Source organism: Symsagittifera roscoffensis, chromosome 6 (assembly GCF_963678635.1).
Source record: "Symsagittifera roscoffensis chromosome 6, txSymRosc1.1, whole genome shotgun sequence".
NCBI classification, from domain to species: domain Eukaryota; kingdom Metazoa; phylum Xenacoelomorpha; order Acoela; family Convolutidae; genus Symsagittifera; species Symsagittifera roscoffensis.
Window position 1 is genome coordinate 7,646,236 of NC_087067.1, and position 12,891 is coordinate 7,659,126.

At 31.3% G+C, this 12,891-nt stretch overlaps 1 protein-coding gene across 1 annotated transcript in view; it reads left to right on the forward strand.

Moving 5' to 3' along the window:
• LOC134848579 (uncharacterized) overlaps positions 1–7,922 on the forward strand; it is a 74,208-nt gene extending 66,286 nt beyond the window's left edge. Inside the window, exon 8 of the mRNA XM_063866093.1 lies at positions 7,374–7,922. Coding sequence (XP_063722163.1) covers positions 7,374–7,922 — 549 coding nt within the window. The remainder of the gene's footprint in view (positions 1–7,373) is intronic.
• The last annotated feature ends 4,969 nt before the right edge of the window (positions 7,923–12,891 follow it).

Below are 12,891 nucleotides of genomic sequence, written 5' to 3' on the forward strand. Positions count from 1 at the left end.
TCTTGATAAGTTTGCATTATAAGATACAACAAGGTAAAAGTCTAGACAACTTTGCTCTATCTTTTTTGATCAAATTAAAAAGATATGCAAATATGAAACTCGTTGATACATTTCAGTCACGATCAAAACAACCTGATTACAGTTCGTTACCACATGGCTATTTTCTTAAATATCTATATAAAATTTAAAGGTAAATCAAATTTAGGATTTTTTTGTCTCAGATGAAATCTGAAAGCCTTAAAATCAGTTATAAATGATAACTTTTGTGATATACGGTCAATTTGAAACAAAAATAAGTTCGTAAAAACTCGGTTAATAAACGTTGTGAGCTTCGGAACCGGAATGTTTTTTAATGTCAATATGTACGCAAAATTAATGATTGATGATAATTTTGACTTACATGATAAACAGTGTAAAAATCCTAGCAACTTTAATCTATCTAATTTTATCATACTAATAAGATGCGAAAGTAAGTCAAAATAAAAATAACCTGACAAAAGCGTGATTGCGGTTTGTGATAACAAGTTCAGTTTCAGGTTAACAGATTCCAAGAATTCTCTTTTTTATTAAAAAAGAATCAGTCATATATGTAAATTTTATCGATACTGCCAGAAAAATCTGAGGAAAAGCTATTGGTTCCAGTTGAAAGTTGAATCTTCACCGTGTTTTGAATTACAATTGGTTCTAGCTCTTAATTCTTTTCTTTTTTTTCAAAATCAAAATAAATATTTTTTAAATTTGTTAATTTGAGACAAATTTGATATAATTTTAGTTTATTGCATTTTAGTTACTATTACTACCCACGATGTATAACTTTTTCAGAATAAACGGGAAAAAAACGAAGAATATTTTTATTTGTGTGCGATTTTTAAATTTGAAACAAAAATAAGTTCGTAAAAACTCGGTTAATAAACGTTGTGAGCTTCGGAACCGGAATGTTTTTTAATGTCAATATGTACGCAAAATTAATGATTGATGATAATTTTGACTTACATGATAAACAGTGTAAAAATCCTAGCAACTTTAATCTATCTAATTTTATCATACTAATAAGATGCGAAAGTAAGTCAAAATAAAAATAACCTGACAAAAGCGTGATTGCGGTTTGTGATAACAAGTTCAGTTTCAGGTTAACAGATTCCAAGAATTCTCTTTTTTATTAAAAAAGAATCAGTCATATATGTAAATTTTATCGATACTGCCAGAAAAATCTGAGGAAAAGCTATTGGTTCCAGTTGAAAGTTGAATCTTCACCGTGTTTTGAATTACAATTGGTTCTAGCTCTTAATTCTTTTCTTTTTTTTCAAAATCAAAATATATATTTTTTAAATTTGTTAATTTGAGACAAATTTGATATAATTTTGGTTTATTGCATTTTAGTTACTATTACTACCCACGATGTATAACTTTTTCAGAATAAACGAAAAAAAAACAAAGTATATTTTTATTTTTGTGCGATTTTTAAATTACATCCACAGTCAAATAACGAAAGAAAATTGATACTTTTTTATTAAGAAATGCTGTTTTCGAAATAAACGCCATAATGTAACCGTTGCCAGAATAGCTCATCAGCTTGATCATCAGAAACAAGGTATTTTGCTGAAAAGTTTTTGTATATAACAAGTTTTCTTGATTTTCGTTCTTTTCTTTTTTCTTTGCTATTAGTTCAGGCTGGAATGTTTTCTAATTTCTTCTCGACGTATTTTTCGCTTCACTATCAAATCACTTGTTTTCAGTTGAATTTAATTGTCCGAAAAGTGCTTATAAAAACCTCAGTGTCAAAAAGATGGTTAGTGTTGAAAAAGATTAAAGGGTTGAAAGCTCAAAGCTAAAGGCTTAATTAGATGTGAGTTTTTTTTGATATACGAACAAAAATTTAATCTGAAAAAAACCTTCCTTTCAAATTTTCTTCTTCGAAATGTTTCAGTCTTCTGCATCGGAATGTTTTTTTTTAAGATCAACTTGTAGGCAAAAATCTTAACTTTTGAAGAATTCTGCCTTACTTGTTACTACAAGGTAAAGGCCTAAACAAATTAATCCATCTGTTCTGACCATTCTAATGACATCTGCGAGTAAAAAACTCGTTTAAACCTTTCAATCAAAATGAGAACCTCCTGACCACCAAATTTAAGAATGTTCACCAAATCTAAGAAATCTATTTCTCATAAAAATCAAAGAAACAGGTATATATCTAAATGTTATGGATTTTGTGAAAAAAATTCCATAAAAAATCATATTACTTGCAGGTGAAGGCAGAAGTGTCTGTGTGTTCTGAATTACAAGTGATTTTATCTCTTATTTCTCTTTTTTTTCAAATTTGAAACAATTTTGCAAAGATTTGTTTTAATTTGTTTTCTTTTGTTTAATATAAACAACAATAAGATCACTTTTGGCAAAACCATTTAATGTTATATTAAATAAAAATTATTTTTTGTGCAATATTTTTGCTTTAGATTCTGAAGTTAGATCCACAGTCAAACAACGATAGAAAATTGAAACCATTAAAAAAATTTTGCAGAATTCGGTTCCAAAGTTCGAATTTAATTTCAATCTAATAAAAAAAAGAAATTAGGAAAAAGCTCTGAAAACTTTGAAATAGTTATATTTCGCATTGTTGTACTTTTTCTGAAAATACAATTGTGTGTCACCTAATCTGATACTATGAACCTAATCTTGTTTGCTGTGTTTTCATTTTTTCACTGCCGCTAATTCTGGCTCATTTGAAGTATTTTGAAGAAGTTTAACAAAACTGTGCCCAAAGACTTTCATTCTGAAATTAGAAATTTTAAGTAAAAAATAACTTTTTGTGAACTAAAGAATTTCTAAGTAATTTCTGTTTAAAAAAAACAATATAATACTAAGAACGCATGCTAGTTATTTGGTGTTTAATTAGTCATTTTCTTTCCTGATCGGTTTTTCGATAAAAATTTATTTTGCTGTTAGTGTTTATAAAAAACAATTCAGGAACGTTCTAAGACAAAATCTTGATTTCAAACTTGCTTATCATTTTTATGCAAAACTCCAATTTTTCAAAAGAGATCTCCAAGGGCGCTTTTTTTAATCAGTTGGAACTAAATAACTTCGACTCTGATCCGGTTGCAGAACTTATCAGACAGAAAGATAAACTCAAAAAATTAATCAAAATTAATAAAGAGAACTTTCCCAAACATACTGAATGATACTTTTGTCAATTAGCGAAAAAAAGTTTCTTCATTTTACAAATTTAAAGTTCAGCTGTTTGCACATATAGCTGTTTAAATTGCATTAAAAAAACTGCTTTGTTCGGACCGGTGTTACTAACTTTAGTTCAGATAAACAAGCTCATAATGCTGCTCGCTTCAAGCCGTAAAAGAGATCATACTTCAGAGTCAATTTCAGACTCACCATTTACCCAGTTCTTTTTCATGAGAGCTGATGCTTTGATTTAGTAGTGTGTTATTGTTTTTTTTTGGTTACATACTGTTTGCTTTTCTTCCGCATGATGTTAAAGCCCAGAGTAAATTCGGAAGCTTACACTCTGGTTGTTTTTTTATTACTGTCCAAAATCTAATAATAGCTTTTTTTGTTTAGTTACGCCAGAAATTGTTATTGATTCATGTATTCTGATGCTTTGTACTGTTTTAGTGAATCTGGTTTTTAGTTTCGTTCTAAGTGGAAGCATAAATAGCATTTTAGTCTTTGGGTTTATGTTTTTCTTGAAAAATGATTCTTTGTTTTGGTAGTGCGATATAATTTTTTCATTCTTAATTTCTTTTTCCGCATTATAGTCATAGTGGTTCTTGGTTTTGTTCTTAGTCGAAGCATAAATTGCAGTTTTTTTAGCAGACCTCAAGTGTTTTTTATGTTTTAACAATTTTTGTCGCTTTTTAGCCATTTCAAATTCAATATCTACAACTAAAGCTGATTTCTAAAAATCAGGCAAGAATTGTCTTCTCACAATGCGTAAAATTATAACTTCTGGATAAAAGTCGGTGTACTGCACACATCTTTAACCTGAGCTAAAGTTGAATCAAAGTTAAATAGGAAGAAATAATAATTTAGGATCTTGACAGTAGTTTTTGTGAGCAATTGACAGTACTGATTGAGTTTTTATTTTCAGATGATATCGTAATTAACTTCATCAAAAAAAATTATTCAACGGATCTCGTCAGTTTAATTTGCTTTTCTGAGTTTTGATACTGTGTCAATTGTAAAAATATCAGTTTTTTTTAACGAAACAGGAGAACACTGGATTTTAAAAAAATTCTAACTTCGTAATGACTGCTTGGGTTTCTCAGACTTTTCACTTATTTTCTAAATTCAATGAAATTTTAAATGATTATAGTCTCTTTGAAATTTCATCCTGGTTTTTGGAGTGTGTGTTTAAACATATTTAATTTCAGTATTTATACGTTCTTATCAATTAAGGAAAAATTGTACGCTCAGTTTCGTTTTTCTTTTGTTTCTGGTTGCAACAAGGTTGAACTTCCTAACTAAAAAGAAAACATGAAATTCACAGTTGCAAAGCTCAACACAGTCATTTCATCTTTTCTTTTCATTGGCATTTTCATTGGGTTTGGTTTCATGTTGTTTAACTTTAAGTGTTGTTTTGTTATAACTTTAAGCAAAAAAAAAATGAGTCACATTTCAAAGAAGAAACACAGGAATTAAAAATCATAGCCTATCGATTTCAAATTTCATTAGGTCAGAAAAACACGAATGGAACATTTGTTACTTCGTTCTAACTTTTAACTAGTGTTTAATTGCAAGTTGATTTCGAAAAAATGTTGTAAAATTCAACAATGTTCTGTTCATTTTTGTGTCCGATTACTTTTCATCAAGGGTAACATCAAATTTTGTAGATTGATAGCTTTAAATTTTAGCCCCTGTAATACTGAAAAATCAATTAATTTTTTCTACTTTGTAACTTTTGGGAAATCTATCTAGTCTCATTTAAATTGATTTAAATTAAAATTAATCCAGTTTCCAATCACCCAATTGACTTTTTAATAAAATTGCATTCTTAAGTTGATGATTGTTGACAAAAACATCTCAAATGGCTTCTGAGATAAAATTTTTCTTGATCATGTTCGTTTGATCTCTAGTGAAAAATTCAAAAAAGCAGACATGTTTTTCTTCAACTTAAGTAGAACTTTCAATTCTTAATGAAGTAAAGACTTAGTTTTTCATCTCAAAATGCTCCTTTTCAGTGCCGATCAAAAATTTTTCCGTATTTTTGTTAGAATGATTTTTGGTCAAATGCAAAGAAGATAAATTGGTTAGGCTCAAACAATCCATGGACAATGTAAAATCAATTACCTCCACTTGACTTCGATGAGTCGTACTTAGTAAGATGATATATTTCATTGGTTCGGTCAAAAATTTAGAAAAACTGACATACTAAACAGTTTAACATAAACTCAATGAGTCATTACTTTTTCGTACACATGAAAGACCAATTTTGTAACTTTTCGTAAGCATGCTATTCTTTGCCATATAAACTTCTACTGATTATCGATGTTAAAATCAGTAGTTATTGAAAAGTAAATCAAATAAGTAGAACTAGGTAAGTCATATCAATTAAGTGACGCGGAAACTGACCAACTGGTTTCTATATCAAAACTTCAATTTTGAGCAAGTTTTAAGTTTAGGTACTTATGTTCAAAATTCCTTTATAATACATGTGATGAGTTAACATAACGTTGATGAGAGACAAACTACTCATAATCTACATTTTCATAGGCATGGTTTTTTTGCTGAGCTATTTTTATGAGCAATTGCCTTCCAATAACAAGAAAACCTTAGGAAACAAGATGATGTAAGCCAACTTGATGAGTCATACTAAAAATATTCGGGCAAAATTTAAACAATGCATACCTTTTGGAAACTACATTTGACGAGGCAAAACTCGAGACATGCACATTTTTAAACAAAGTTTTTGACAGGTAGTAGTGTCTGTGTTCATGTTCGTGATCAAAAATTCAGTGGTAAAAAATATATGTTGATCAAACATAAACCTGATGATTGATATTACATATGATGAGGCAATACTTGAACACTGTATAGTTTTTTAGACACAGTTCCTGATGCTGATGACTTTTCTGTTCATAACTGGAGCCAAAAATTAACAAGACTGCTCGTATCGGGGGCGGAGCCCTGAAGGTTCCGACTGCCTTTTAAGGTTTATGGAGCAGTAATAACATTAAACAATTCAATGAAATAAAACAAAAAGAAAATTTTTTTTTCTAAAATTTGAAATTTTTTATGAAAATCATCACCCCACACGCCATCTAAAAAACAAAAGGATAGATTTCGCTCCTTGTAACAAATCACTTATGGCAAATAAGCTTCTTTTAACCAATTTGGAACGATTTCTAAGATGGATTAAATCTCGCTGAAGCGTTAATAGCGCGAAATATATCGCGCGTTAATTGTCCGAAATTGGCCAAAATGGCAATCTTTAAACCCCCATAACTTTACGAAAAAAGATCACAGGTGAAATATCTTTTCAAGTTTGAGCTCAGGACAACAATACCTTTCGAATGATATAAAAAACTTCCGTCAAAAAGGGCTAGTTAAAAAGTCGAAATTTGTCTGAAGAAAAAAACCCACCCCGAGCACAAATATTCCGTTACTTTCGTATCGAAAGTCGGAACAACAATTACAGGAAATAAGTAGTTGTTTATTAGCCTTGATGAGTCATACTTACAGAAATGAGGCAGCAGCATTCTAACCAATTATAGTTCCGAGTAAGTTTCAGCGCGTTCTTTTTATGCTGATTTACTTTTATCTTCATGCTTTTTGGTCAAACTATTTTTTGGCTCATATTATAAAACTATGCAGTACAAATTACACGTACTCTGTACATCCTAGTTTCTTGGTATATAATTATAGATTTATTACTTGTCTGACTTTGCCTAGGGTTTTTTTTTCTTAAACACTCAGGTAATTAAGCTATTGAGTGTTCAATGTACATCCATGTTTATGAAGTATATTTCAAAAAACTTTATGCAATTGAATTTACTTCGTTGAAACTATTCAACAACCACAGGTAAGAATTAGGGTTAATTAGGGTTAAACACTGCAAAAAAACTTAATAGTTCAGAGGTAGGAAGTGATCTTGAATTAAATATGTTAAAATTTTGGTGCTTTTTTTATATCAATATACGTGTATGAATGTTCTGGAACAATCCATAATTTTTACTCCTGCTTTTTTCTGCGCACTGCTCAGCCCTTCCTTCCAACAGCGTTACTTGTACGCCAAACACTACTACATTCAGTAACTTTTTTAGCAATTTTTTGCAGAAGTTTTTTTGCACAAAATTTAAACGCAAAAAATGTGGTTTGGCCTTGTAGAGATTGCGTTCTCCTGAAAAAAAGACTAAACATTTTAGTGCAAATTCTGTTCGCTTCCTACTTATGTTCACACGATAGTTCTTCCAGCTGTGTTCCATCTCTCTTCTATTCTATGTTCTGGATTTCTATATTGGAGAACTTGGCATTGCTTGCGAGGAATGAAACAATTGGATCGAAAAGAACTCTTGTCAAAAACATTTGCAATTTTGTGGATTTCTTGGGTTCTGTTAGTAACACCCGATATTTTGAAGGAAGCAATCACTGGCTCCACGAGTGACGAACGTCTCAATATTGGAGCAGCTTACACTGGTTCATTTCAACAATTCATGGACGAGTTTTTCATAAAGAAAGAGCAGTTCGAAGCACTTGACTATGAATGGAATTCAATCTCTTTGACTCATGCAACTATGATATTGGCTATCAAAGCGTCCCTGCGAACCGTGAAGATCTCATTTGGATTTGTAAATTCTATCATTCTGATAGTTCTCATGAAACCCTTTCATGAACCAATTATCAGATTGATTCAGCGACTTTCCAATATTGCAAAAACAGTCAGAAGCAAAGTGGCTTCAACTAATTCAAACTAGCGCAAGTCAAAAACAAACTTAAACAGCCATCAGAAATAAAATTTCAACCTTTTCCTTATATCCACATTCTAAAAACTGAACAAAACAAGTCATTCTTTGATTAAATGGTTTTGCATTCATAAATGATCCACTAGTAGCAACATAAGGCTCATTAAAATTGAGTCGAGACTCAACAACCTTGGAAACATGAAAAAACGGAGCCAACTAATTTGTTAAAATTATTTTAGATTGAACTTCCTCACTAATAGACAAAAAATACCATAAAACTCTAAACATAGTGCCATTTTACGATAAATTTAGTTTGCAGTTTGTCAAAGATAATTTTTGGGTACATGAGAAAAATCATTACGAGGCCAAACTGTGCATTTTGCGAACTGTAAGCGGATTCTGCATCAAGGACGCTCCCTTTGATCTTCTTTGTTCTTTAATTTCCTTTGATCGCTCCGACAAAATTTTAACATGTTTAATGACTTGTTTCTGAAATCTAAGAACATACAGACACCAAATTGTGCGCCTATCCAGTGCACAGTTTGGCGTCGTAATAAAGAATACTTGAGATTGAACATTAAAAATGTCACTCTAGTTTACTAAACTTGCTTTTTACCGAAGATATAGTAAACTTGCTTTTTTATTTCGCTAATCTTCAATTTTTGTATGGAGTGCTGCTGATCAGTCCTGATATAATAGTGGTGTTTTGTTTGGGTAGTGTCGTTTCAGGTTATTAATTTCAGAAAACTAGAGTGACATTTTCAATATTCAATCTCAATTTTTTTTCTCATGTACCCAAAAATTATCTTTGACAAACTGCAAACTAAAACAATTGTAACATGACACTATAATGAAAATTTATAACACCAGACTTTTAGTGCCTTTTTACGATTTTTTTTTAGTTTGCAGATTGTCAAAGATTATTTTTGGGTGCATGAGAGAAAGAAATTTTGAGATTGAACAAAAAATTGTTCGCCCTAGTTTTCTGATAATAACAAACTGAAACGATATTACCAAAACAAATACTAACCTTGCTTTCTTATTTTGCTAATTTTAAATTTTTGTATGGAGTTCTGGTGCTCAGTCCTGATATCATAGTGGTGCTTTGTTTTGATAGTATCGTTTCAATTTTGATGTTCAATCTCAAAATTTCTTCATCACGAGACCAAACTGTGCTCTGGATAGGCGTACAGTTTTGTGCCTGTATGTTCCTGGATTCCAGAAACAAATCTTTAAAATGTCAAGTTTTTGACGGTACGATCAAGGAAACGAAAGAACAAAAGAAGAACAAGAGAACAACATTGCTGCGGAATCCGCTGAAATGTACAAGATACACAGTTTGGTCTCGAAATGTAATTATATGAAAAAGTATACTTATATTGATTTAAAAATTTGATTTCGTGTTAATAAGAGGAGGTTGTCGTAAGAGAGTTCATGAGACGGTGATTATAAGGAACCCAGGAAAAATAGATGACAATTGACGATAAATGAGAGATTGAGAACGGAATACGGATAACAAGATAAAAGTTACGGTAAGCTTGATAAAAACTGAAATATTGATTTGTAGTGATTTTTTTTTATAAGAAACACGATTTAAAGTTTGAATACAATAGCACTGCGAGTGGTATATGTCCGATAAATTCATCCCGAGGGGTGATAATACCCATGTAATAATTGAGTTATGGGAATAGGTTTTCCATGTAATAATATAGGTTATAAATTTTGTATGGCAAGTTTCAGATGGTAACTTTTTTGTTGGAAATAGTTTACAGTAAAAAAAAACTTAATTTAGTATACAAATAAATTAATCATCTTTTTAAAATGTTAGATTTTTTTAAAATTCTATCACCTTCAACTTCACCTTCGCTTTTTTTTAAAAAAAATTTGTTGTTGATCATTTCGAAGTGTCTTTTGGTTGACTTTCAATTCACTGCCTCATCCAATACGTGTAGATAAAAGGCCATCGTCCAGATTCTAGAATTTTCCAATGTTTATTTGTTCAGTCTTTTACAGTTAAACTTATAGGTTTGTTTTTTAGTATCGTAACAGCAATATCGTTCACTGTGGAGAACTCTTCCTTTAACGATCTTGGTTTTCTCTTGTGACATTTTTTTGTTTGGAGCAACAATTACGGTGAAAAAAGCTGTCTTACAAGTCTGCTCTAAAATTTTCACGGTAATCTATTCTGCTTTTCTGTGCATTCTGTTCTCTTGCTAGTAATAACACAAACAAAAGTTTTTTATTTTGCCAAAGCCAAATAGAGAGAAATTGTGTCCATTTTGCGCTCTCCAATTTTGTTATAACCTCGAACTTCATAAAAAATTACAATTTAGCTCCAGCAACCTCAGTAGATATCTTTTTACGATCTTTTTAATGAAAGTTACTATAAATAATCTTTCATTTATCGGTTCTTGAAGCTCTATATTAAATTTGGCAAGCTGCAATTCACACAAGTCGTTCGCCACAACTTTGAATCTCTTGAAGAACTAATTGTTGATAGCTTTGTAGTTTTTTGTCACCAGGAGACTTTGTCATTGTTTGTTTTGACCTGCACGTTATTTGATAACAAATTCAAAACAATCTCAAAAAAAAACTTTTGACTACCAAGTCACATGAGGGATTCTCATCGCCTGATCACCTAGCCTCAATTGTTGAACATTTTTTTCTTGTGTGTTTTGATAAAATCGATAAGTTTTTTTAACCATATAGAATAAGTTCTAAACAAAAGTGAGTGTGTAATTAAAGTTCCCTCGGTGAAATTAGGTTCGATATCAACTTTGTATCAAAAAAATTCTTCTTTGCAAATGTTTTCAAATACTCGTTTCTTGTAGCCTCGATATATTTTTTAAAAAAGTGGAAAACTTAAGAAGTTACATCTAAGTTTATGTGGAACAATGAGATCGCTTTGCACGTAGCCAAATATTGTTTCATCTCTAAAATTTTTGAAAATTTGGATGGGAAGAAAGAAGTTCAGCGGAAAAGTAATTGCAGACTAATTGCTATCAAAATCAATTTTTTTGCAAAAAAATACGTATTTTCTTGAAACTCGGCACTCAATTAACACGAAAACTTAGTCAGCACGTTCAGTATCAAGATTTGTGTTCAATATCAATGTTCAGTACCTTTTAATTGTATCCGGTCGATATTTAGTTAAGATTAACAATGCATACTGCACACAGAAAAAAGAAAACGGTAATTTAGATAACAATTAATTTAGAAAAAAAAAAACAAAAAGTGAACAGTTTAAGTAATTCATCCAAGTCTACAAAAAAAACTGAAAAGAATCGGCCAAATTATTGCAAAACATCTCTCGGAAGTGTTTATTGACGACATATTTATTCGGTTTGCATTAATGTGGCATCGAAATGTGCTAACGACGATATCTCTGCGCGCGTTGAAACCGAGGGATTTGATCGGATTTTTCACCTCACGTTCGTTTTTTGCCGATAGCAAATCCCAGTTTTCCCCAAACACAGAACCCCAAGCTTGATGGCATCCAGAAAAAACTGAGATTTTGCTCTCAAAAATTTTAAGAGCTCACTGTATGGATGACAAAATTTGCCTATTTAGCTAGAAACGATTTGATTGTTCGCCCTGTATTTTCCTCATCAAATCAACGCATCCCTTTTTTGCTAAAACCGAAACAAGATATGCCCAACCAGTCTATACGCACCAATCACTAATTATTCTTAAGTTTACACCCTTTTCCCTCAGAGGAAAAATATGCATCAAAATTTGCACTTTATCTTTTACTCAAAAATTCTTAATTAAAGATGAAATAAATGAAAATATTGAAAAATGACGGAAAAGAAAAGATGTGATTATATGATTTTAGTGTTGGATGGAGGACTGAATGGCTTGATTCGTGAGTGAATGGCTTCCTTACCTTGGTTTAATTGCCTAATGACATTTAACTGATGCTGAATCTACTGCTTCGCTGATGAGAACTACAAAGGTTTGTACATTTGCCTGAAATACTACAAAACAAAAAGTACACAAATATGACCTTAAAAACTGTTCTGAACTCATTGTTCTTTTCAAAAATGATAAAACGAAAAAATAGTAGCTAATTTATAATATGATTTTAACTTTGAATCATACTGATCCGTTTGATAACCACATTCAAATTTTTGAGAGGAAAGTGATTGAAATTAGCATAACCCATGCGTGAACAGAAAATCTTCAAATAGTTAACACTTAAAATTGGCTGATCATTTCGGATAACTAAAGATTAAAATATAAACTTCTTCTTCAATCGAAATGGTCACGTTTTTTGATGTTTAAAAAAATTTCACAGTTGCAGTTAGGTGTTGATTCTTAACTATCAATTACTAATGTGATAATTTTAACTGCAAGGCGTTGTTGACGCATGATGCAAAGCTCAGCTAAATGTCGTTTTTGCCAGTTGAAATTGCTCATGGCTGCTCAAAAATTTCTCGTCATTATTACTCTAACATTTTTTGAAACGGTCGGGAAGTGACTTTGATTCGTTTCTCGACAAGGATGTTGTTTGTTTCTCAACTCGGTTTGTCTAGCGTAAAAACCTCTCGTGCTACTGCCTGATGGATCATATCCGTCAGCATCCCGGGGTTCGTCGTCAAAGAAACTGTGAGTATCGACTCCCTCTGCACCAAGTGGGTTGAACAAACTTCTGGAATCGCTTCATAAAACCTTGTTCGATGGAGTTTTCTTATGTTCTACGCGGCTTCATTTTCTTGGCTCCTTTCTGGGACGCTAAAGATGGCGCTTACCGGCAAGTCAGACCAACCAGTCTGTTCGCGCCAATCGCTAATATTTGTTTTATTTTTGCCTTTTTCCCCCAGAGGAAAAAAATTCATCAAAATTTGCACTTTTTCAGTCAAAAACTTTTAATTAAAGATGAAACTAATAAAAATACTGAAAAATGACGGAAAAGAATATAAGTGATTATATCCTTTAAGTGTTGATTGGAAGACTGAATGGCTTGATTGGTTAGTGAATG